General features: G+C 42.4%; 1 protein-coding gene across 2 annotated transcripts in view; it reads left to right on the forward strand.

The window, feature by feature from the left end:
• Positions 1-21,650, forward strand: part of LOC139346561 (phospholipid phosphatase-related protein type 5-like) — a 45,826-nt gene extending 24,176 nt beyond the window's left edge. Inside the window, exons 4-9 of one of the 2 annotated variants that reach the window (XM_070985699.1) lie at positions 15,490-15,610; positions 16,062-16,312; positions 17,329-17,505; positions 18,708-18,838; positions 19,555-21,264; positions 21,301-21,650. In XM_070985699.1, coding sequence (XP_070841800.1) covers positions 15,490-15,610; positions 16,062-16,312; positions 17,329-17,505; positions 18,708-18,838; positions 19,555-19,663 — 789 coding nt within the window. In that variant the 3' untranslated portion in view covers positions 19,664-21,264; positions 21,301-21,650. Of the gene's footprint in view, positions 1-15,489; positions 15,611-16,061; positions 16,313-17,328; positions 17,506-18,707; positions 18,855-19,554 lie in introns of both variants that reach the window. The other variant, XM_070985706.1, reaches the window with a different exon arrangement.
• The last annotated feature ends 4,118 nt before the right edge of the window (positions 21,651-25,768 follow it).

Below are 25,768 nucleotides of genomic sequence, written 5' to 3' on the forward strand. Positions count from 1 at the left end.
CTTTGCCTTTGAAGTGAATCTATTGACTCTTTGCAAAGAGTGCTTGGAGTGTTGTCCACTCCACTGAAGCCATGAGAACTTGAGTTGCCCTTTCACACATGGAGCACACAACAGGAGACTGTCTGTGTCAGACCCCTTCTCACTACTGCAAATATGCTTGGTTTAGATGAGGGTCGGTGGCAGGGATTGAGTGCGTCCAAAGAATTATACAGGCAAGCAGAAAAGAGTATGAAGCAGCACCAGTCCATTCAGCGTCATCAACACCAGCTTGCTGTGCTCCATCTGTCTCTATTCTAGAGACTGTGGCAGGTGCCGCTCTTATGTGAGGTGAGACGATATCACAGGCAGGATTTCCCTGCCACCTTTGTTGCCAATTTAAAAATCATTTGAATTACCTCTCACCAACAACAGCCTCTCACCAAACCCTGTGGAGTTTTGGACCTCAAGTAGCTCTATGGAGAGTTTTTGTTTGGTTTGTTTTATGCATGTATGTGTGATGCAATACACATTCCTGCCAATGGTTTCACAATGATCTGAAGGAGGCACTAATGAGAACAAGATACGCAACAGCGCACCAGCAAAAGGCAGCGAAGAAGAAGACCGCGAGCTAGTAAACATGGACATAACAATTCAGGATTTAAAATACTTTTAAAAAAATCAGTGTTGCAAGTGTTTTATGAGGAAGGAACCACATTCACACAGTGGCACACAGTGTGCTTTGGTGGATTTCCGCTTTTGTCTGTTCACAAGAAAGCTCCACAGGACACCTATAGGAATCATTTCTAATTGATTCAAATCTTATTTAGTTGTTTCTTCATCTCTGTATCAATTAATGTTTTCTACTTACTTTATTATACTTTTTCTCTTTCATGCATTTATTTTAACTTGTGTGGATCTACCATATCTCTGGTAGATTTTCTAAATTATATGCTAGGATTTTAAGACCACCTGTTAACACATGATTATGAAGTTCCATTGACTGAAGAAGGCCACAGGATACAGTCAGACGCTCAGGAAATAGCAAGTGGAGCTTACCTGAAATACTGAAATTGAAATATTTATAGAACATTTTTCGTGATTTCTTGGTTTAGCACCTCAAATTCATCCTACATTTTGGGTAGAATAACTATGATGTCATTGTGATGACATTGAGTTCTCTTCTAATTGGGTTAGGGCTCTTCAATCCACCACATCTCTCTGCCTTGAAACAGACCTTTTAGGGCTTTCATATCAATGAACCTGTAAGATTTAAACGAGACACACACCAGAATCGACCACGTTTGAATACTGATGTGATTGCTCGATTAGAATTAGAGCAGAACGCTATTTGAGGCAGACAAAGTGAGAGAGGAAGTGAGAGGGTGAGTGAAATAGAGGCACTTGTGTGGTACTCAGCAAGTATGCTGCAAGTTACAGTGCATCAGTGAAGGTAAGTGTGTGGGTGGATGACGGCGCACATCTTCTCCTCCACTGCCACTGAATATGGATTCTGCGTGTGCAGGTGGGAGTCAATGTGTGTGTGTCTGACTAGTGTTAGGATCTGAGAACAAGTGGCTGCAGGCGATCCCTGTGACTCTCCACAGCTGTAGCACACACACACACACACACACACACACACACACACACACACACACACACACACACACACACACACACACACACACACACACACACACACACACACACACACACACACACACACACACACACACACACACCATGCATAGCCCATACACAATGCATTCACATGCACATGCAGTACAGCACTCATGCCAATTAAGGTGCCAAGCTAGCTGAAAGAGTGGAGTAAGGTGCTCTTTGAACCATTTGCAAACTATTTTGCGTGCATGTGTGAGAGTGTCTATTATGTAATGGAGACCCTACATGTGTGCTGATTGCACATTGCAACCCATCAGCCAATACAGTGAAGCTGCGGCCAACCACAGGATCAAATGGCAATTGTAGGCAACACGTGGAGACGCCACACAAACACACTTGTAAGCTCATGCCCGTGAATAAATGAAATTTTGATTGCAGGGGTTAATTTTTCCTTTTTTTATGTGGGTCGGAAATATAACGCTAAATACTTTTGCCCTGGAGAGCTCCGTTCTAATGCTGCTAAATATAAGCTCCTCAAACAGAATGGGGAAGGCAAAGCAAGGGTGCCCTTTGAGAGGAGAGGCAGAGGGAGTTCAAAATGCAGCGAACACCACGCAATGAAAGGAGAAGGAGGGAGAAGGAGGAACACAGGTTGTGAGAAACAGAGGTACCACAGAGAAAACGAAAGCAAGAAACGAAGGCATGGAGCGGCTCAAAGATAAAGAGGGAAGGAGAGAGGGAACAAGAGAGTCTGTCTGATGCCAAGTTTGCTTGCTGCTGTCTGTTAAACCTTGTGAAGAACCGTCATGCATAATGCAGCTCCATGTGACAGAAAGATGGGGATTGAGGCAAAGCATGGAGGCAGACCATATCATCCAGTCATGCCAGAGTTTATTAAGTGAGAGCCGGTGATGCATGGAAAAAACTGCATTGTGCAGTTGATGCCGTCGTATCTTTAAAAACAGATGCTGGATGTGGTCAAAGCCACATTGTGTTTGGATGTTTTAATATTCTTTATGCGCACCAACCTCAGTGTGAAGAGATGAAGAGGCATGTTTGAGAGGGTTGAGGAGGACAGCTGGCTGAAGTAAAGCTGATGCAGATTTGAATAATTGCTAAGGTGCTAAAGACAGCAATTCTCTTTGCCTTCCAGAGGTCAGAGGTCAGAGTGAAGGACAAACCTGGAGCTGCAAGGAAACTAAACAGGCCTCTGTTTCTAGAAATGCTGATTTGTTGTTAGGTGCTTTATCTTTTTTCCATAGATAACTGGCAGGTTTCCTGAGATCACCAGAGGCTACTACAATGTTATTAACCTGCAGAAAACAGTTTTGATATCTCTGACATCAACAGCAAACCTCAGGATTTTGGTATGAAAGTGACACTGCTTTGGCCAAAGTCTTTCAGTCTGGAGGAAATCCACTGAAGAAGAGGCAGAGATACCAGCTTCTCCACTAACAGCAGCTTCAATAGACCTAAAGGCCAAACAGAACAGAACAAAAAGATAGAGAGTTTTGACACCTGATTGCATCTCATTCTCCAGAGCATGGTTATACAAAACTGACTGACTTGACTTGATAGCTCTTGTTCTCTCTGTTCCCTCAAAGGTCAGTGCTGTTGACTTAGGTCAAACATGTGAATACATGTGTCGACTCCTCCTCCTCCTCCTCTCTCTGGATTGTGACATTTTCATTGAAGTGAATTTATTTCACACCCTGCTTCGCTGTTTTAAATGTGTTGCCACGGAGCCCTAAGAGTCAGCAAAGGTGCGTTTTGCGTTGAAGGCACAGTTCCTCTCTAACCACGAGGCCACCCATTCAGCTGTGGGAACATATGGCATTATCACAAAACACAATCTTTTTCATTAGACCTCAGGAGTAAGATGGAAATGTCAAATCTGACTGTAGCCAGCAAAACTTTTTCTCTCTCTCTGCCATAAACACTTGTGTTTCCTTCTCGACTCCTTGCTTACGTGTTTGAGGCACTCGTGTGGTTCAACTGGCAGCAGGGTGTAGGTGAGCCCTGCTACAGCACAGTTCTGCTGCATTAAAATGGCTCCCATCATCTTTGAGTGCTGTATTGTTATGCTAATGTTTAGCAAATTATGTTGTTCAGAAAATCCGGGCTTTTCCTGTTCTCATTTTTCGCCTTTCTCTGTTCTATATTTACCTTCTATTGTTATTGTAATCAGAGTTGTCATCTTTGACAAGCAACCCAAAAGAAATTTGTTCACGCACACACACACACACACACACACACACACACACACACACACACACACACACACACACACACACACACACACACACACACACACCAACGCACACACAACAATCACACGCTCACACATAATGCAGTGTAAAGTGAAGCTGAAGTAAGCGTCTTTGCAGGTCTTGAAATAGGAGAACAGATGCAGTTTGTTCCTGCAATCATCCTTTTCTTCTGACATTTTCAAGTTGATTGTAATTGCCATTCGTCTTGTATTTTTATCACGCATGCCAAGAAAGAGTACCCACACGGAGGCACAAACTCCTTACACAGACATCAGTCCAATGCCCATATGCAAATTGGCCATAAGTTTGCATACTGTTAAGCCTCGGGACAATCCCTCATGAATATGACAGAAGAGGATTGGGAAGAACCATCGAGCGGGATAACTCCTCTATCGTTCTCTGTCCCAAACAATGGATTGTGAGGACATCAGTTCCCTTGATGATTGCTTATCAGAAAGGATGTAGGAGAGAGACGAAGCCACAAATTAGGCAAAAGTGGCTTTGGTGCCGATGTGATGTGTGTTTGGTGCTGTGAAAAGTGAAATCAGTGTAGAAACTCACACTGCAGTTCAGCCCATTAGTTAAAGTCTTAGGCAGTGTTTATAAGTGTATGTATGATGGGTAAGATCTAATGTATTTCGGTGACAGCTTGTGTTTTTGTTGACATGGCTTGGCAAAGTGCAGCACAATATGCAACTATTTTTGCTTTGTTTGTGAACAGGAGTATAGATATTACCTACCCGAATTTCAGTGCAATATCTAGACTTAGCTAGAATTGTCCTCCTTTTCACTATTGATCTGTAAGAATGACTCTTGATGGGAAAAAACAAAACACACTGTGTCCAAGATGCAGTAGAAAGTAATTGCAAGACAAAACAGGCCAGGCAGGCATAACAGGATGCCTGCGGTGCTGGTTAGGAGAGCTGGTTTGGGTGCTAATTGGGGTAATGAGGGGCAGGTCTGTACTGTAGGCAGGTGGAGATCAGGTGACTGGGGAACAGTGGAGCTAAGGACAAGAGGTTAGTGGCAGGAAATGAGCAAAATAATGAATCGAACTATATCAGGTTTTCACTTCCTCTTCGTTCTTAGGTTGCTGTGAAACAACTCTCAAATAAGAATTTTGGAAATGCGACTCTGCCAGTCCACCCATGTGTTTGTCTTCCTCTCTATGAGCAAAAGAGCGACAGAGAGAAAGTCGGAGACAGAGAGAAAGGCAGACAGACGGATCAGTGCTTCAGCAGTTGTGCCTATGAGACGGAGCGGTGACAAAAGGGCAGGGATAATAAGGGATAATCACAGCTTTATTCTGTCTCTGCCAATCACACTGGGTAGAGGATTGAGAGATGAAAACAGCAGGCCATGTAGCCCCATGTCGATACGCCTGACCAGCTATCCACTCCCACTGTGACAGCCTGTAAGACATGCTCTAACCCATAGATGAAAACCCTAATCCAGCAATACGCTCACACTCTAACTTTGACAGATTAACTGCAAGGCCTCTTCCCACACTGATCCCTCTATTTCTTCTTAACAGGAGTAGAGGCAGGTCGAAAGACATGCAAGTTATGAGACGAAAAGGAGGACGTGAGGGGGTGGAGAGGAGGAAAAAGAGGAAAATGCAAGGAGACGAGAAGAGAAAGTGGGGAAGCGGGGACAAGACAAACAGGGTCACACCTCAAACTTCACAGTGTACAAACAGCATTTGAATGGCGAGAGAGAGAGAGAGAGAGCGAGAGCAAGAAAGAACAACTTATACTCGAATCCAGGAAGGAAAAAAGACAAATAAAGCAAGAGAGAAAAAAGGGAGATGTTTCTGGTAGCCTAGTTTCTCCTCCACAAAGACCTGGGAAAGCTGCCCGGCCATGAGCGACACAGAATAAAAGCAGGGTGAGAGAGAGAGAAGGAGATGGATGGAGAGAGTGTGGGTGATGATGAGGCTGAAGCAGCTAAATTGTCATGGTTACCATCACTGGTGTGTGAGAAGGCTGCCTGCGTATGTGTGTGTTTTTAAAGTAGAGCACTGGGTTTGCAATGTCAACAAATGTCATGTGATATTTGCAGAAGCCTTATGTAGACTCGCTGTAATCCTCATGAAGGGTTTTGTGTTTCTTTCTGCAATAACTAGCGAGGAGCTGTTTTCAGTCAGCATTACACCATTTTCAGCGGATGCCTAAGTGTAAAGGACTACCACAAAAACACACATACATCCACGGACAAGCATATTAGGATATTACACTGCGGCAGATATGATTCACTAAGAAACCGTTCACGGTGTAAAGGCATGACTAAATTTAGTGTTTTCTCACAGTGTCCCCGAGCTGTTAATGATGAACGAAAAATCCCAAACACATCTGTAATAAATGCACAGATACACTGCCGCACATTTTCACGCTCCCCCTTAAGCTCAGGTTGCTTTTTATATGTTGTGACGTCAAACTGGCATTTAATGCTGCATCACTTGCTCCTGTTCTTAATGCTGTTGGCATTACTCATAGTACGCAGTGTGCATATTTTACTGATCTAAGACAAAGTGAGAGTAGAGCTCTGTGTCTTCCACGTATGCATGACCGCATGTGTGTCAAACGTGAACATGTCTATGTGTGATTTGATGTGTTTTTTTAAAGCCACGGGTGTATTACTCTGTGGAGGAGCTGTAAACTGAAAGCAATGGTTGAATGAGCATCCAGGATATGGCTTTTGCTACAGTTGCTGTCTGTACAGTCTGAGCTCATCATTGGATCACCGTTGACTGCTCTATTGTCTCACTATACACATACGTGGAAAATTAGGTTGTCATCTGATTGTGTTTTTCTCAAGTGCCCTTATGTGTTATGAGTTATGTCTTTTGACCCTCATTGTCACCTTTCGTCAAGCAAGACTGCACGCCACACACGCACGCACGCACGCACGCACGCACGCACGCACGCACGCACGCACGCACGCACGCACACACGCACGCACGCACACACTGATGTCTCCATCACTTCAGGTGACTTCCATTCATTTCTTGGAGACTTACCGTAACCATAACCAACTACTTCCCTAAGCCTAACTACCTAAACCACAGCTGGGGGAACCTGAGGCCTCCTCGCCGCCCGCGAGTGTTGTAATGGTGTCACGGAGAGGTGGAAAACGAACCCAAAATGTAGACTGACCAAAAGGAGGAGCTGGTGCAGTTCATTAATTCAATAACAAAAAAAGAAAAGCAAACGAAACGACTTACAGGTGAGCGAGGCAAGTGAAGTCAAATCCAAAGTAAAAGTCCATAAGACAAATAGAATCCAACCGAGTTCAAAAATCCAAAAACAAGCAAGGTCCAGGGGAAAAATGAGGCAAAAGTCCAAAAACACAGGTGAAACCAAAGGCAAAGGGAAGCACACTGACTGAAAGAGACAGGGGAAGAGAACTAATTAGGCACAGGTGAAATCATTCATACAATTACAGAGGCAGCAAAACACAGGAAGTAAACTCTGACACAAGAGGAAAAACTTCAAAATAAAACAGGAAATAAAACTACACCGACTGGATAGTGACAGTGAGACAATTCATAAAAAAGCAGTTACTTTAATTCTATTTTTCAGCAATAACAAAAATAACAGAATAGTAGACGAGCGTGAAATCTCTTGAAGTGAAATTAAAGCTGTGGCAAGTGCGACTGGAAGTGAGCATGCTGGTGAGAGTGACAACCTACAACATCAAATCAATGAGCTGCAAAGCAACAAGCCACTACTGTGAGCAGTCCTTTTCAAAACTGACTCTTGCAAAGACCCCCCCTTGGGTGTGCCAGCCCCTATGACAAGGTTCCCACCTCTGGTATACAGTCTGCAGTCATGCTCACAAAAGCTCGAGAACATCTTACTGTCACCGACTGACTGTCAGAGTGTCACAATAGTAGAAAATCAGGAGCTTCTACCGTCGCTCTCCCGCAGACGCATTCATGTGCTCTTCTCTGTGCCACCTCCATTCCCACAGGCATCTTTTCAACTTATCTACACAGATGTCAGAGTTGAACAACTCCCAAGTTGCTACCCTCTTGACAAAAAGTCTTATTATTAAGAGCTTCTACAGTACAGACACACATAGACTGACTGAACAAAGGAGGCCATGTGATCTCTGCTCTCTGAGGCAGGAGAAAACAGTCTGCGTCGGTCCTTCTTCATCTCCCTCTTCATCTGCCTTTTTCTTATTCTTTTTTTGTCATTTCATCAACTCCTCCATTTTGTCTTACTTTCTCCTACCCTACTTTCTGTTCTCCATCATCCCTCTGTCTTCTCTGCAAGACGCACAAACGTCTGCCTGTGTCACACCACCTCCTCTGACTAGTTGAGATCTCTCTTTATCCCTTTGACTATCCGAGGATGAAACAAATATGGCATAAAAAACATAGCACTTGCCTCCAGAAAACAGTCAACATCTGTTCAAAAGTAATTGGCTGCCAAGTGATTTTCACCTCTTTCCAGTTGATTTCCAGTAGAGTATCAAATTTTACCTTCTGCTGAGACTTACATAAGAAATTACATCTTGAAAGTTAGCATTGAACCCGCTGTCAGGTCTCTTATGCCTGCCTTGAGCACTAAGACATTGCAATAACACATTAGTCTGGTTACTTCTGTGCTATCACAGCACCTTGTCTTACACATTCTTACACAAACTGAATTATCTTGAAATTGAATGCAATTTTATTTCCCTAACCAGGGCAACATTTGCTTTAAATGAAGTGAAGTCTTACTCAGAGGGCAGCGTCCTCATGTCAACCATGATCTGTCAACACTGAGTTTTCAGGGAATCGCCGGAAATTCAGAGCTGAGATCATGACCCATTCTGAGTTTGTAACTATTTGCAAAAAAAGAGGCAGTTGTGTCTCAAGGGGCTGAACGGGTCGTCTGCTGAGGGTTGGTGGTTCAATCCCCTGAACGCCCTGAACAATCTGTCGCTCTGCAGCCACTGGGGATGAACAAGACAATGCATTCCTAATTTCTAGTCCCAAGCCCGGATAAATGGCGACGGGTGCGTCAGGAAGGTCATCCAGCATAAAAAGCTTATATGGATTTCCACGGCAGGTTCGGCGGGGCCTGGTCTGCCAGAAAGCAGGTGATCCGCTGTGGTGACACTGAAACGGGAGCAGCTGAAGGAAGGAGATGAGAAGTGTTTTCTAAACAGATGTGATTTGTAATGAGCAACTTGAGGGCACTATTGTAGCTGATTCAATTCCAGTTTCCTGCAAAATAACTGACACAATATTTCAATTAAATGTGTTTAGATGAAAGGAGTGAAACTACCAACCATGCTGCTTCTAATTTCACACAGAGAAGAAAGTGTGTATACAAAGAAGTGTAAAGGGAAATGGACCAACATTGCCTTAAAAATGCCCTTTTAGACCGAGCCTCTTAAGATGGGCAGTCCTGAATGATGTGGTTTGATGGCTTGCAGAGGGATCACAGCTGACACCTCAGCATGGACAGTTGGGTGTATTTTGCTGTGGGCCACGTGCACTGAACCTCAAAAACCCTCTTAAATTTCCTTATTTCCCATCATCTGTCTCCATATGTGTTCTGTTCTCTCCTATGCATACACATATCATTTATTTATTGTCTTCTCACCTTTCGATTGCATACAATTGACCTTCGTTTGCTTTTTGTTTCTCTGCCAAGTGTCATATTGTTAGGTGGTATTCAATGTGTAATTTCACTTGTTTTTGTTTTGTCAGTCTGTAAGTGTGTCCTTCTGCTTGCGTATTTGTTATTGCTGAAAAACAATGACAAGAAAAAGACGATGACGTCTATTGATTGCAGGTTCTGTATTGTAAATGTCAAACAGGATTTATTGTAGTCGCTTTGACACGGTTTTACAGAATGTGCTGTAATGAAGCTGTGGTCTGCATGGCAGCAGGCAGACAGAGAGCCACAAAATCTGTATGTCATTTCACGACTGTTTTTTCTCAGAATACTTTCCATTACGGATTTGTATCTATGTTAGCATATACACTCTGTGGCTACAACATCAGCCGAAATCAGTGGTGGTAGTATTGCATTTGTTGACTTGAAACAAGCATAATCAAAGCTGGCATTAATCTATACCATATTGTAACATTTTTGGCCACTTGGGGGTAATGAGCTGTAAACACAACAACCAACAGCATTTAAAACTGGCAGGCGTTATGTTGGGTTAAATGGCACTTGCTACAAGATAAGTTAATGTTATTATATAACATCAAAGATTAACAGTGCACATAAAAAATAACATTGCTAATGTTATTTAGCAAACTATATTTTCACCTAACATATGTGTAGGAGGAGGTCTTAAAAGATCTCAGGAGGCTCAGCAACCACTTCATCATGTAACTGCTGTCTTTTTTTAGATTTTGGTATAAACAGTGTGGCCAGATGTGGCCAGGGAGAGGCACTGGAAGCTGCCTCTTGTTCTAGGTTTTGCTCCATCATCACAGCTTTGACTTGGTCAAAATGCAGGTGGTGCTTCTTTTTCTCGCAGGAGGCTGCAACTCGTCATGACACTCCCTGAATTGAGAGCGGACGATTTAAGAAGGTATAAATGGCAAATGCAGCAAAATTAGAAGTAGATTACTGATTCAAAAACGTACTTGAGTAAAGAGTAGAAGTACAGTTTGATAAAAGGGGACTACTTTTTTTCCTCATCTGTGTTACTTGGAATGCGTTACAATGCTTATGTAACATGCTTAACTTATGTAATGTACATAATGTCACACAAGCACATTATGTACTGTACTTAACTAATTCATTTTAACCCAACCCAACGCTACCACGTAAACGTCAGTTAAATATCTATAAGTTTTGACACATGATTGTATAAAAGATATTACTGCAACACTTTATAAAAGTGTTGTCAGTAAACAGTTCATTTACTGAGGATTGAATTCTTGTTTACATTTTTCACATTGTTCCAACTTTTCTGGAATCAGGGATGTAGTTTTTGTGAATTCTTTGTAAGAATATTGATTACATTACAGAGAGTTAGAAGCTGCTGAATAGAGTCAAGGTTAAGTCAAAGCCAAGTGCAATCACTACATTTTATATATCTCTCCATTAGCCACGTTTTATTGAGATTAAAGCAGAAGGAGCAGTGAAGGAGCAGGAGGCAACCTTTCAGCGAGAGCAGTATGAAAAGGGATTAGTATTGACATTAGATACTTTTGAATACATAGCCGTGGGAGAAATGTAAGAACTCAGTGGGAGCCTGTCAGCATCCAATGTCAATGTGAACACATTAGCTTGGTGGTAGTAGAGATGTATGAATGTAAAAGGATTGGACATCACAACAGCTTCCCTAATAGCCTATTAGGGATATCCCTATTAGTAATAGGGATGTAGACTTAATTCTCCGTCCCAGTTAGAGGCAGGGAGAGAACATGTCAGGGAAGAACTAACAAGACCATTCACTGTCCAACACATGCTCTAAAGCAATGAACACCACGACTGTCACCCAAAAAATGAATAATTCATTGAAACGTAAACCCTCAAATGCATGTCTCAGCAAGTCAGCACCCACACCAGGAGCTTCTATATTATTAACAAACATGTGTAAACGTGCACATCACAAACTGTCGACGTTGCCCTTCAGTCTCTCTGACTTTGATTCATCTGGTCTGATGTTACCTTTTTAGGAATCATGAAGGAAGTTGGGCTCCATGCTGTTGAAAACATGGTGTGAAAAGTATGAAAGTTGGCTCATTCTTGAAAAACTGTTATTGTCACTGTGTAACCTGACAATCTTGGCAAAAGCAAAGTAGAGAGAGGGGACAATTGGGTCCACATCGCATCCACATGTTGTCAGGTCTGCAGTGAGTATTAATGTTTCTACCTCTGTAGGTTGCTTTAAGAAAACAGTGTGTTGACTTGCCGTGTGGACGCTAAAGATATCACACATCAAATCTAAAATAATAATGACCTTGCAGTCACAGTTTACTTAAATGATAATTCCATTGACTCTTACATCATATTGATTATAATAAATAAGTAGAATGAAGCAGGTTACGGCAGATTAGAACAACTTGTTATTTCATAGAAATCAGAATTAAGCTGTTTAGTTGATGAACTCCAGTCTTCAGTGCATTTATATTTTGTTGATTGCCTATGTATGCATGTTTGTCCTGTAGAGATGTCTCACTCTTTGAAGTTATATTTGTGGCATCTCTAAAACTCTTCATTTGGTAACACCTGTAGTTACTGGTCGTAACAGCAAATGCAGTTTAACTGCGGGTCACGTAATTCAGGGGGCAGTAAAGCAAATTATTGTCTTATAAATAAGAAGTCAGACTATAATTGGCCTTTTTTCCATTTCTCTGTAACAACCTTTCTAACTGCTTAATTTTACACACAGCGTGGGTCTGCAAACAGCAGGGCACAGTGGAAATGAAAGGAGTTCATTACCTTGTGGAGAAGTTGGAGGTTTGCAGCCTGCTGCCTGCAGCTCTTCATCTAATTGCTCACTGTGGCTTGTTCCACTTGTTCCGTTAGTAGGCAATATTCAAACTGATCCACCATCAAAAAATGCTGAAAATGGCTGTTTTGTAGATACATTTTTAAAGAATGATAGCAGTAAGTGTCAATCCCACTGAGTGAGAGTGAACACGCTGCATTTCCAGTGACTATTTCATAATAAAAGTCCAGTTAAATGTTTTTAATGTGAAGCTGCAGTAGTAGGAAATGTTTGGTTTGCATTAGGAACAAAATAATACAACATTTTTCCCAGAAATGTCACCACAGACATCCCCTTCATAATACTGTAAATATATATGCACTGCAGTACTTCAAGCAGTGGGCTGCACACCCACTCACTTGTTTAATGACAGATCATGACTTAACAGACACTATCTTCAAAGAAAATCTTCAAGATTGTCACGTTAATGTGTGCATCTTCCTGTTGTAATGCACGTCACTTTAAATGGCAATCTCCCTTTGGTTGCTAAAAAAAAAAAAGCTTGTTTTGGGCACACTGCACAGACAGCTGTTGAAGCCAGTTTGGCGTGTTTAGAATGAGCCTTTGGTAGTTTTAATTATGTTGCAATCAACCTCTTTTTCTTTAATCTGTAATCTCAGTTTCACTGTGATTAATTACCCACAACACCATTCACAAGTGTCTTATGCCTTCTGCCCCATTTGGCTGCTGGCTGACTACCATCAGTAGCTGCTGTCTCCTCCACTCCTCTTCTTCCTCCTCTAGAGCATCTCCCAGAAATACATTAGGACAGTTTAATTCAGAGCGCTGTTGCCGACGGTTTAACATGAACCGGGATGAGAGAACCCATCAATCTTACATTAAAGTTAGACTACATAGCTGTCTGTTGTAGAAACACTTTCGTCATGGTGTTTGAACCTTTCATGGTCTTGTATTGTTGAGTATATAATCACCTCACTGCATATGTTCTAGCACAATCCACAGATGCTCTGATTCCATTTTATTCCACATCTCAATCCAGTTCAAAGACTTGAAGGAAGACAGCTTTCGCTCTGAAACAGCCTCTCTGTGTCCTCTACGAGGGCTGTGGAAAACCTTGTGTTTCAAAGTCTACCTTTGTAGTGCTTTGGCTATGGAACAGACTGTGACCATACCTCCATTAGCACAGACGGAGCTGTCAAACAGCTCAATAGGTTGAAGAAATTTACATATACAGAATACAGCATACAGTTTAATTGTGGAAAGCCACCAGTCCCTGGCCCAAGAAAAGGCTGAAGAGTGTGATGCTGACTGAGCGTGAGCATGCAGGACCAGGCTGTGCCATTCTGGGTCCAAACGACAAACTGGGTCTCATCTATGTATTATTGTACTGTCGTGAGTTTTGGGGGCTGTAGAATGACTGTGAGCTGCTCCAGGCTTGTTATTACATTACTGTATGAAAGGTGTAAGGATTTAACATACAAACATAACATGTACATCCAAACACAATATATAAACACAATATATATTCATGTAGTTATTTTTAATATTTCATTTGTGGAATATGGAGTCATTTTCATCACGGGCAGTGGGTGATGTGATTTTGGAGCAGCCTGGAGGAAAAAAATAAGATACATATAATCCAGCTGTCTAATCTTTGGCGCCCACCAGCTCTGCAAAAGTGCCTGCAGCGGGGTACTGAACCTCCACCAGCTCGAGGGAAAATGATTTGTGGCTGACCCTTCAAGCAAACGTCCCTGAAGAAATAAATGAAGCTTAGTCTAACTTGTGTGTGCTTAGTGAGGAGAATACTCATGCAGAGAAGCTGCTTCTTATCGTGCATGTTTTTTTTTTTTAAGAACTCAAGGCCAACGTATGATTGTATTCATACAGAGAAACAGTTCTTTTGTAATAATTTTGTTTTCTTTGGAGGGTTTGCTTTTGTGGTGTTTACCCTGTTTCATTTTCATCCTGCTATGCACACTCACCTCAAAGCTGTGACAGGGTGAAATGTTACTCATTGTCTCTTTCTTTAATTATAAAGCTCACTCCCATTCATTCATAGGAAAGAAGCAAAAAAAATCACTCTCACACTGACCTTTTGATTCTTTCACAGTCAGGATTAATGATGCAATGAACAAGCCATTGTGGCTGTCTGGAGTGCAAGAACTTTATAGTAAGCGTTACTGTGAATTTATGCAAAAGCTTGAGGGCGAAAATGAAACTGCCAAAACAACCTCACAGCCCTCACATCTTGAGAGCTTTGCGGCACTCAGGTCATGTCATACTCCAAAGACATTATTTGTGTTGACATACGAGCACCTACAACTCTCACCAAACCTCCCATCAGTGGTTCACGGCCCAGAACATCAGAGCTACTGTAAACCTCAGCCTTTCGTCTGTCACACCGAGCATGGTGAGCTTTGATGCATTAGCGCTGTCCCGTGCTCCCGGCTGTGGGCCATGCATACTGTATGAGCATGGAACCTCCATCTGTCCATGCTCCTGTCAGCAGGGGTCCCCAGATCAGACAGGTTCACTATGCTAGGTGTGACGGTGCCCAGGAATGTGTTATATGGTGTTTAGTCAATTTATTCCCCTGTCAAAAGAGATCAATATCCTGCAGATTTGATTTGGTTTTAAACTCTTAAAACTGTAATGGCTGCCAGAGGCGTGGGGTGTGTGGTCTTTAGACGAGTGTTCAAACAGTGTTAAAGCTATAATAGTAAAAATATAATGGAGGTTATCAGGGTGGGGTAAAACATTATCTCGTACATTTCAAATATTTCATGAAAATAGTATAAGATGTGTTTGATTCATGTTATCTGGCAAAGCCAATCATCACTTTTGAGGTTATTAACCCGCATGACATTATTAATCAAAGTAAAGCCATGGTTTTATGGAGCTACAGAAAAAAAGAGAGAGGATATATGAGACACTGAGGTTGCAAACTCCCACTGATGAGAGTGAGTGAATGGGACGTGTTAATGTTGGGATTTAGTAAAGCAGCATAAAACCAGCCAAATGGTGATGGAAATATAAAGCAGGCTGGACGAGGAAAAATGTAATCACTACAAGGAACACTCATGAATAATTTTGCTCTGCACCGTGTTTATGTGACACAGTGTTCAGTGACAATGATCAATCCTCAGCCACGTAGTTTGACTGAAATGTTTATGGTTTCTCTCTGTGTCTGTTTCTGTCCCAGATTCTGATCGGGGAAGTGACCAGTTTCTTTGCGAAGACAGAGGGAGCACAGGAGAAGACCATAGTGACCGCTGACTGTTGTTATTTCAACCCTCTCCTCCGTAGGATCGTACGTTTTCTGGGTCAGTTTTAGTCCGAAAGATCAGAGGTTCTTTAGCTTTGACTAAATAAAGCCTCTGGGACCAGGGCTCATTAAGACTTACAGCAGAACTCCTCCAAAAGCCCTCGTCCTCTGTTGAGGTCTCCTGTGGACTCATTTTTCTTGCCCTTCATGTCACGTCCTGCTCTGTTGATGCTCTGTGATCTGTTTCATCATTCTGTATTTATGCAAGTTATGAGTCTTTTAAAGTGATGGACTGTAGATATGAAACATAACAGCAAAGGCTATGTCTCTCTGGCCTTTCACTCCCACACAGATAAGTCACACAGACAGTGTAACCATTTAAATCCTACTTAAGTGCTTCTCTCTGACTTTGCAGAAACAAGCTCGTTGATTCACCTATTTTGGGTTAACATACACACACGGTCCCATTCCCTCACTTTATCTGTCTCTCTCTTTTTTTTTTTACGCAGGCGTCTACTCCTTCGGCCTCTTCACCACCACCATCTTTGCCAATGCAGGTCAGGTGGTGACAGGAAACCAGACGCCTCACTTCCTGTCTGCCTGCAAGCCAAACTACACAGCTCTGGGCTGCACGTCTCCGCTGCAGTACATCACAGAGCGCCGCGCCTGCACAGGAAACCCATACCTGGTGGTGTCCGCCCGCAAATCCTTCCCCTCCAAAGATGCTGCGCTCAGCTTTTATTCGGCCATCTACACAGTGGTGGGGAGCTTTCTGAGGGCAATGGGTGAAGGGAGACACACAAGGAGAATTGTGGGACATTATTATGTTGTGTTAGTCAAGCAAACACTGGAAGTCTACCACACACACACACACACACACACACACACACACACACACACACACACACACACACACACACACACACACACGCTGGTTTTGGTAGTACTTGAGGAACTCTTTATAAAGGCTTTTTAAATTGTAATCAAGGGTTATTAATGGTCAATAAGGCATTTACTAATGCTTTATGGGTAAGTTCGATCTACACAAATTCTTAAAGGAAATATGTAATATCGAAAAATTGTATATTATAATGCATGCCCCCTTCTCAGAATAAATACATAACACTAACAGTCTATCAATGCTTTCAATGACCAAGTTATGGTCACTCATTTCATACAAACAATGACAGAAGACCTAAACATAAACATCACTGAATTATTGGATTTTCTTAAACTGAGTAGTTGTACATTTTAAGTCATTGCAGAGAATAAACCACACTTTGACTCCACGTACTGAAATAAACATCTACTTAAGTTGTACTTTTGAAATTAAATTTCCCTCAGTGATTGTCATCCCCTGATTTTAGCACAAATAGCCTAAAACGTGTGTCTGTACAGTATGGGCTTAGTATTAGATTAGTGCAACCATACACTTATGATTTGAGTACTGCTGAAAAAATCCTTTAATGCGTTTGCTCTCTTTTTAATTACAGTGCCGTGGTCCTGTCATTTTTTTTAGAAGCATTAAACCAATCATGGCAGTGTTTTCATGGTGCTTTCTTTTTGTACCCATCTCCCCCCGACACCCTCTGAGATGCTCTACAATCACTGCAGAGTGCGGCCTCTTGTGGCTTATTCAAGCTGTTCAACCTATTAAGCTACTCAAGCTGTAACATCTTTTGAATGATCTCAGCTGGCTGACTGAAGACCTGTAGACTCAACACCTGGTTCAGCTCAACATGAACCAATAACATGACATTTATTTCTGTCTTCCAGATGTATGTGACCCTGGTATTCCGGACCAAAGGGACCCGTCTGACCAAGCCCACCCTGTGCCTGGTGCTGCTGTCTCTGGCTGTGCTGGTGGGCGTGATGAGGGTGACAGAGCACAGAAACCACTGGAACGATGTTCTGGCTGGGTTTGTCACCGGAGGAGCCATTGCTGCCTTTCTGGTGAGAAGGAGAGGAGGGAAGGAGGGGAAGGAGAGGGTAGAAGAAGAGATGGACAAAAAGACTCGAGGAAAAGGCAGAGAGCAGGAACTACAGAAGCCATGGTGTCGATAAAGCTGTGTAACTGATAGGAAGGTGGTAATGTCTTCATTGTACGCCATTTTAGGCTGATTGATTTACCCCCAGACAACGCCATACAATAAGTTACATAATACCTAAAACACTGAACTTTGCCTGTCATCTTCAGGTGAAGTGAGGTGAATATGCAATATGCATCTACAAACAAAAGGTGTCCTTCCACTTTTCTTGTCCATTTAACAAGTTTGGTTGGAGAAAATAAACTTTATTTTGATTATTAGGGGTTAAGTGGACCGTCCTCTTGATCCTGAAATTGATGGAATTTAAACCAAATTCCACCAATTTCAATAGAGTCAGTTTGGCTGGGGACAAATCAATAAGGAAATGGTTTAGCTGTGGCTATCTCACTAGCTAGTTAGAGCTTGATATAGTCTAGCTTTACTGAGCCTAGAGTGGCTTCCCAAGCTCAGTGATTTTTTAGATGATAAAACAGACACCACAAAGTCAAGTTCAGGTCTTAATTTTGACCAGATACGTAGGTAGTGCTGTGTTTTGCCTTTCTAGGACAGGATGGTGCGATAAAGGTGGAAGGGAAGGATTAAATCAGTGAAGAATTCAAAGAGAGAGCAGTGTTGGCGTGATGTGGGTGCAGGAGAGATGGTGGGTGGATGGACTGATGATTAAGGCAAGCTTGAGGCAAAAGAGCCTGTGTGAACACACACACACACACACACACATTTTTATATCTATGAATGCGAATAGGCTGATCTAAATCTTTACCATGGCACATTCAAATAGTGTAATTGGTCTTGGACCTCTTGGCCTAGATGAATTTTGTGGGAAAACTTCCAGAGTCAGCATTAACTTTAAAGATCAAAGTGCTCCCTGTGGCACATCCCAAAGACTGTTGCTTTCTTTCCATGCCTCCTCCCATATTTCATTCTTTCTCTCTCCTTCTTTAATTTCTCTGTCTCTCTGCCTCTCATACTATAAGCGTCCTCTTCAGCATCTCTTCCCATGGCACTCGGAGCATTACGCGAACCAGAAAATCATCCATCTCTGTACTGCAGTGGAACAAATCCTCTCCCATCCTTTTTCTTATACTTCTTTGCTCTGCTCTCCATCAGGTGTCGTGTGTCATCAACAATTTCCAGCCAACCCAGATTGCAGAGCCGACTCCTCCACCTCCGCAGCGTCCAGAACCCCCCATGGGGCTGCCTCTCCTCAGCCTGCCCCGTGTGGAGAGTCCACTCGAAAAGTTAAGTGGCCTCCAGGTAAGGGATGGGGGAAATGAAATAGCTAATATCAACAGACTGCACTAACTGTCCATCATGTATTTGTTTTGACTGAAAGGTGTCTCTTGGTGAAGCTTATTGGCCTTGCTAGCAGCATGGCCCTAGACATGGCAGTGTCCATTGATTGCCCCACCACTTTGGGTCCAAAACTGAATATCTGACCAATGATTGGACATTCATGGTCCACAGATGATGAATCTTAATCTTGAAACTAATGGCATCTTAGCCTAATTTAGTCTGTTAGCATGCTAGGGTTTGCTATTATACCTGCTAAACATCAGCATGTTGGCATTGTCATTGTATTAGCATGCTGATGTTAGCATTAAGCTCGAAGCATTTCTGTGCCTAAGTATGGCTTCACAGAGCTGCTAGCATTGCTGTAGGCTGTTCTGTTAAATGTACATCAAGCTGCCTTCTACTCCTTTTTGTCCTCACTGATAGCCTTGGATGTCTCATTGTATCTGGATGTTTCCTTGATGATAGCTCTGTGTACACACACTCTCTCTTGTCTTGACATCATGATTTTGCATTCTTGTCTCTCGCCATCTCAATCAAGTGAAGTTTATCTGCGTCATTCCCTCAAGTTTTCACTTTCCATGTGCTTTTAAATGTTTCATACTCTTTGCTTCCCTCTTTCGTTGCCTCCTGATCTTTTCTCTCTACTTTTCCTGCCTGTTAGGCTCCAGGGCTACCGTATTCTGAGATCACATGACCATCAGCCAATCCCGTCCCCCGCCCCTCCCGATGTGCTCCTCCCCTCACGGCGTTGCCTCACCAGCGCAGTCTAGACCTGCCCTCTGAATGCCCCCCACCCTGCCCTGCCCATCCCGAAGGACGACATCCTCTCCGGCGAGTCAAGTCCACCCAAGTCTGAAGGTCCACCAATCAGAGGAGGCAGAGCAGCAACATGTGCACATGGCGAGCATGGCTGAAACCTGTCATCCGCTAAGGACCAATGGGACATGGATACATGTCCTTCTGTCCTGTTCTGTCCTGTTTGTCCTCCAAGATGGCCTCCTTTTTCTTTCAGGGGTAAAAGAACCAATGAAAGACTCGCCAAAGCCAGAGCTTTTGAAGCAATACTGTGTCCTCTTTGCCTCTCCTGATTTCCACAAAGACCCAACAGTGACTCTGAAGACTGTTGGCTGGTGATGACTTGATAAAACACTTGATCAAAACAAAACACTTGGTGGAGCTGAGGGTTTTTCAATGATGGAAGAAAATCTCAATCACTGGTGGATCGTCCTCAAAAGACCGTTTTGTATCACTCAGGACAATACAAAGGGAAAAAAGGACAAGATTAAAAACACCTTTAAAAAGACCTTTATGTAATCAAAATGCAGGCACTGTCAAGTATTATGGCACAGACTTTTTTCTGTCCTCCAAACTGACTAAAGAAACACTGTCAAAGAGGAAAGCACTTTTGTAAATTATAGCACAGATGAACCAATTTAGTGTTCAGTAAACTGTGTACGTTTTGGGGGATGTGGCTCTGATCTCTCGTTGTATATTGCGTGAAGTGACAGAGGAGAGATTTATACACACTAGAGCTGTGCTTGTGATACCACCTTTGTTTTTGGGGCATCAGTCAATTCATCCCTGACGTGAACTGAACTAGATTTCCATCAGCTTTCCAAATATACTTCATCTTCTTACTATTCAGCTGTGTGTTTGTACATGTCTGTCCGTTTTTACGTCCATGCTGTGAAATCTTTTATCATTTGACTTACTGCCTATGCCCACATGGAGCTCTCTGTTTGTGTTAGTTTGCACCAAAGTCTCACTTTCTCTTTCCCCCTTCAACACTTTCATGAGTCATTTTTCTCTCTAAATTACCTGTATCTAAATGTTAATGTATTTTCCCCCTCTGCTTCCAAAATCTTTTGTAAGAGTGGTATGGCATCAATGTTTATCCATCCGACCTGTTTTTTCCAGATTTTCCTTCTTCTGTCCGCCATCCTTTCCCCACGCTGACTTTAGAAAACCAATGGCACAGACTCGCGTGTAACACAGAGGTGAGGCCTCTGAGTTTTGTATAGTTTTGTACAGTATGTAGGTTTCTTTATAGAGTATATACTACATTATCATTATGTTTAAATTGCGAGAACAATGTGAGGCTACCTGAAGCTGTCTTGTAGGAACCTGAGTAGTTGCCTGGTCTAAAGCAGGAATGTAGCGCAGTGGAGAAATGTGTGAAATCTAACAGCATACAGCCGGTGTGTTTGGCTCACAACCTGCTTTGGTTCTGCTCAGTTCAAAAGGACACTGCAGGCAGGTCATACTAGTAGGAGAGTTCACAGTGGGTTATATAAAGAAGACATTGCTATGGTTTTAAGCGTGTGTGTGTGTGTGTGTGTGTGTGTGTGTGTGTGTGTGTGTGTGTGTGTGTGTGTGTGTGTGTGTGTGTGTGTGTGTACTTATTGAGATTGGTGTGTATGTTTATAATGAGCACACTGTATGGCAGCATAACTGTTAATTTGGCAGTCTGTTTTCTTAAGTTAAACTGTCAAAAGTAGCTGCTATAATTGCACACTTGTGCTTGTGTGTAACTGCAGGCCTTCAAAGGACCCCTGCCAAGGCGTCCTTACAATGCCTGTTATAGCAGAAGATGCTCATTATAGCTCTGAGATTACCTACAGTAAAACTTTTCAGTCTGAATTTTTTGTAAACAACTGAAGAGGTAGAGAACACCATAACTGTCCAAATAATGTTATTTTCATGTTAAAAATGTCTCTGTTTTGTATTTATTTATCAAAATAAATGGCAATTACCACACATTGCTTTTCAGTTTATTTGTTGATATGCCTCACACACTTCAGTAAGGATATATCTTTGCTGTTGTACCCCCTCCATTTGTTTCCAGCTGTTACTTCAAATTGTTGACATACACTAGCCATGGACATTGTATGTCAGAGTATGAAGGGGCATTTTGTGGTGCATCTGTCTGCTTTAAAATAATTTGTCAGACTAAGAGCAATTGGTCTTTTCCACAGCAGACATGTTGACTTGTCACAGTAGGAAGAGCACAGGTGTGTTTCCCAGTAAACATGACAGTGTGACAGTGAGCCTGCAAGCAAAGCAGCAGGACCCTGAAACTGAGCCGTCAGCCATCATTAATTTTAGTGTTTACACTTGTGTTTTTCCAACTGTGACATCTGAAATGTCCTCCATGAAAAAAATGAAAAGATCTACTTGTTGTTGTGTTGGAATACCGAAATATATGGGCTGAAGATCTGTGTTGGGGCTCTGAAGAACTAAAACAGGAGATGTCCCAATTTCATACTACTGCACAGTGCGTGCTAATTGTGTACATTACACTTAAAAATCAAGCAGATTTACTGTGTTGAATGACATGTTAAATATAGTGGGACATTACTGCCCCTTAGTGGCCATTATCCAGCTTCTCCTTAGAGATGGCGTTTGAATGTAAACATAGTATGTATGTATATAAATACACAATTTGTTCTGAGTCAGTTGTCAATTAAGTACATTTCCAGTGAATTTGTTCATTGAAACTTCTGTAAAAATGCATTCGTACAACTTTCAATAGGCCAGGAGATTTTGGATTAATTTCATGAAAACCAGCAGGTTGAGACGTGAGACCGGCTGGGTTCAAATAGCTGTAGTTATGTGTTGTGGCCACAGGGTGGCAGTGTTTACCACGATAAGCTGAGGAGAGGGGAAAACCAAGGGAGAAGCTTTCAGAAGTCACCACTTCCAATATTTATGAAATGAAACAACACATAAGAAATGTAAAGATTTGCTCAAACAGAAAAGAGCATTTTTAAATGTTTTCTACTTGGCCCATATTAGACATCAATGTAATAAATGGAATGTATTGGCACAATAACTATGAAATGTACACACAGACAATTTGTCTTCCTGTGTCTCCCATGTTCTTTCTCTTTCAATTGCCCCAATCTCTCCCCACCACCCTCTACGTGCTCCTTTGAGTTTGCGTTTGTCAGTCTTGTTAACGACAAGGCACACACACACACACACACACACACACACACACACACTCACACACACACACACACACACACACAGAACTCTCTGCACTCTCTCGACAACATTATCTTTCCGGAAATTGCTTCTCAAGCACAGCCGGAGCCCCATTAGAAAAGAAGAGCTCTACGCTGTAACCTTTTTAAAAAGCCATTAGTGATGCACCTGCTTCTCTCCCTCCCTCTCTCCCTCTCTCTCTCTCTCTCTCTCTCTCTCTCTCTCCCTCTCTCTCCCTCTCTCTCTCTCCCTCCCTCTCTCTCTCTCTCCTCTCTCTCTCTCTCTCTCTCTCTCTCTCTCTCTCTCTCTCTCTCTCTCTCTCTCCCTCTCTCTCCCTCTCTCTCTCCCTCCCTCTCTCTCTCTTTCTCTCTCTCTCTCTCTCTCTGTTCCTATTTGTGTGTCCTATTTGTCTCTCTTGTTAACACTGACACACACATACACACATACACACACACACACACACACACACACACACACACACACACACACACACACACACACACACACACACACACACACACACACACACCATCCTGATTGCCAGCTTCCCCATTCCCAATCCTACAAACTGACTACTGAGCAGCACAAGTATCCTTCCACTCCAATTAGAGTATGAATCACTGACATTTTAAAGTTCTGCATCAGAGTGCAAAGCCACTCAATTTAATAATTTACGTGTGTTATTCTAATGGCTTGTGACTGTTAAATCAGTGTTTTGGACATGAGTAATTCTCTCTCAAAGCTACACACTGGGAAAACAAGATATTTCATAAAATGTCATGTCACTAATGTGAATGGACCTGGTTTACGCCATCAGAGAGGAATGAGAAAATCATCTTGGAGGTTCATTCAATGTTTGCTTAAATCTGGCCATTCTGTACAAATGAGCTTTTAATTATAAATGCTGCTCCCACTTACAGTGATTTCATGTTTTTGTCACAGTTATTTGATATCTTAAACGTTTGAGTCAGAAGTGATTTGTGTTTGCTTTGGTTGCCTCCACATTAACACCACTAACTCGAAATGCTGCCAGAGCTAAATGAATGGGAGTGGTATGACATGATGTGTGTGGAATAAGCTGTATGCCAGCATGTGGTGCATACTTATCTTGTGTGAAGGCACATATTAATAAAAATTTTAAAAATCAAGGTCTGTTGCAGGTGTTGGGGAGTACTGCTGCATACGTGAAAAAGTTCTATAAAGCCTTTTGTGGCTCCAGAGGAAGTCTGACACATTTCCTCAAGTGATGTCACTTGAGTCAGTGTCAGTTGGGTCTGAAGACTACAGGTTTGAAAATGAAAAAAATAAATAGATAGAAATCTGGATGAATGGTTTTAGAAAGAAGTGAGCTTACCAGACCTCTGCAGCCGCTCCTCATCTGTGCTTGACGCCAGTAGCTTCAGGCTGCATTAGCTGCTATTAGCACAACACACCTTTAATCTGTTAGTGGTCAGGTTGCTCTATGGGTAATGTAGGCAAGTAAGTTTTGACAAGGAAGATGAATACACAGGAGACGATATCTCTGCTTCCTCTGTATTGATTTGATCCTTTTATAGTGCTAAGTTTATTATTTATTATTTTTGTTTATTATTTTTTGGAGAAAAAGGATTTTTCAGGTTGGCAAAAATGATGATGATCTCACCCCCAAACCAAAGTACTCTGAGTAATTTCATTTATATTCTAGAGGGTGAAATATGACTGATTGTGTGTATGCATAGGTTTGCTTACGTGTGTGTGTACCTGTGATTTCATGTGATGAGCTGAACTTTGCTGCCTGACTCAGTGCCCGTCCGTTTGACGTAATGCTCCTGACCCCAAGGTCACACATTGTCTGGGGCTGAACCACTCTGCGTTTGCATGGGTGTGTGTGTGTGTGTGTGTGTGTGTGTGTGTGTGTGTGTGTGTGTGTGTGTGTGTGTGTGTGTGTGTGTGTGAAAGAGATGGGAGAGAGAATTAAAGAAAGGAATAAAAGAAATGCAGGGAAAAGAGTGAGTGTAAGTGAGTATGTGAACTGAGACAGATAAAAAGTATGTGGATGAGTGTGGTTTATCGCATCCCAAAACAAACCAGCAGCCCCTGGGTAATAAAAATGTACTATCTGTCATAGTAAATTACAAATATTGGTCTTCGCCTTGCTGCAGTCTCCTGATTATGCTCAATGGTCTGCCTCTGACAATTATGAAGCCATTAACACTGTGTGCGAGTGTGTCTATGTGCATGTATGTGTGTGTGTGTGTGTGTGTGTGTGTGTGTGTGTGTGTGTGTGTGTGTGTGTGTGTGAGAGAGAGAGAGAGAGAGCGAGAGAGAGAGAGAGAGAGAGAGAGAGAGAGAGAGAGAGAGAGAGAGAGAGAAAGACTCTATGGCTGCTTATTTGAGGAAATATGCTATCAGTTTTTTATGGCCTTGAAGGCTCCAATGCCTTACAGCATCAGCCTTGCAGGCTCTCAAACATCAAATTTACATGTTTGCTGTCTGTCTGCGGTTCCGTCTCTGATGTCTCAGACCAAAATAAAGAGAGCGAAGAGAGGAAGAAGAGTAGAAATGGAGGAGAGTTAAAGATAAGTTATAGCAAAGACAAGAGGCAATTTAGCTATTGTGTGGAGCTTGTGTGGGTCATTACTGAGCATTTAGCACTCACACGAACACGCACACACGCGTTTTGGGTTTCAACGGGCAGCTCCTTTACAGGCCACCAGATGAGGAGAGGATTATAAAGGGCTTCACCATCAATCCCATCCAACATGTCTGCTAAAGAAGACCATCAACCGGATACAGAGGTCCCAGGAGGCTGGATTAGGAGTAGGAACGCACACACACACACACACACACACACACACACACACACACACACACACACACACACACACACACACACACCACAGGCCACG

This window comes from Chaetodon trifascialis, chromosome 2 (assembly GCF_039877785.1).
Source record: "Chaetodon trifascialis isolate fChaTrf1 chromosome 2, fChaTrf1.hap1, whole genome shotgun sequence".
In the NCBI taxonomy this organism is placed as follows: domain Eukaryota; kingdom Metazoa; phylum Chordata; class Actinopteri; order Chaetodontiformes; family Chaetodontidae; genus Chaetodon; species Chaetodon trifascialis.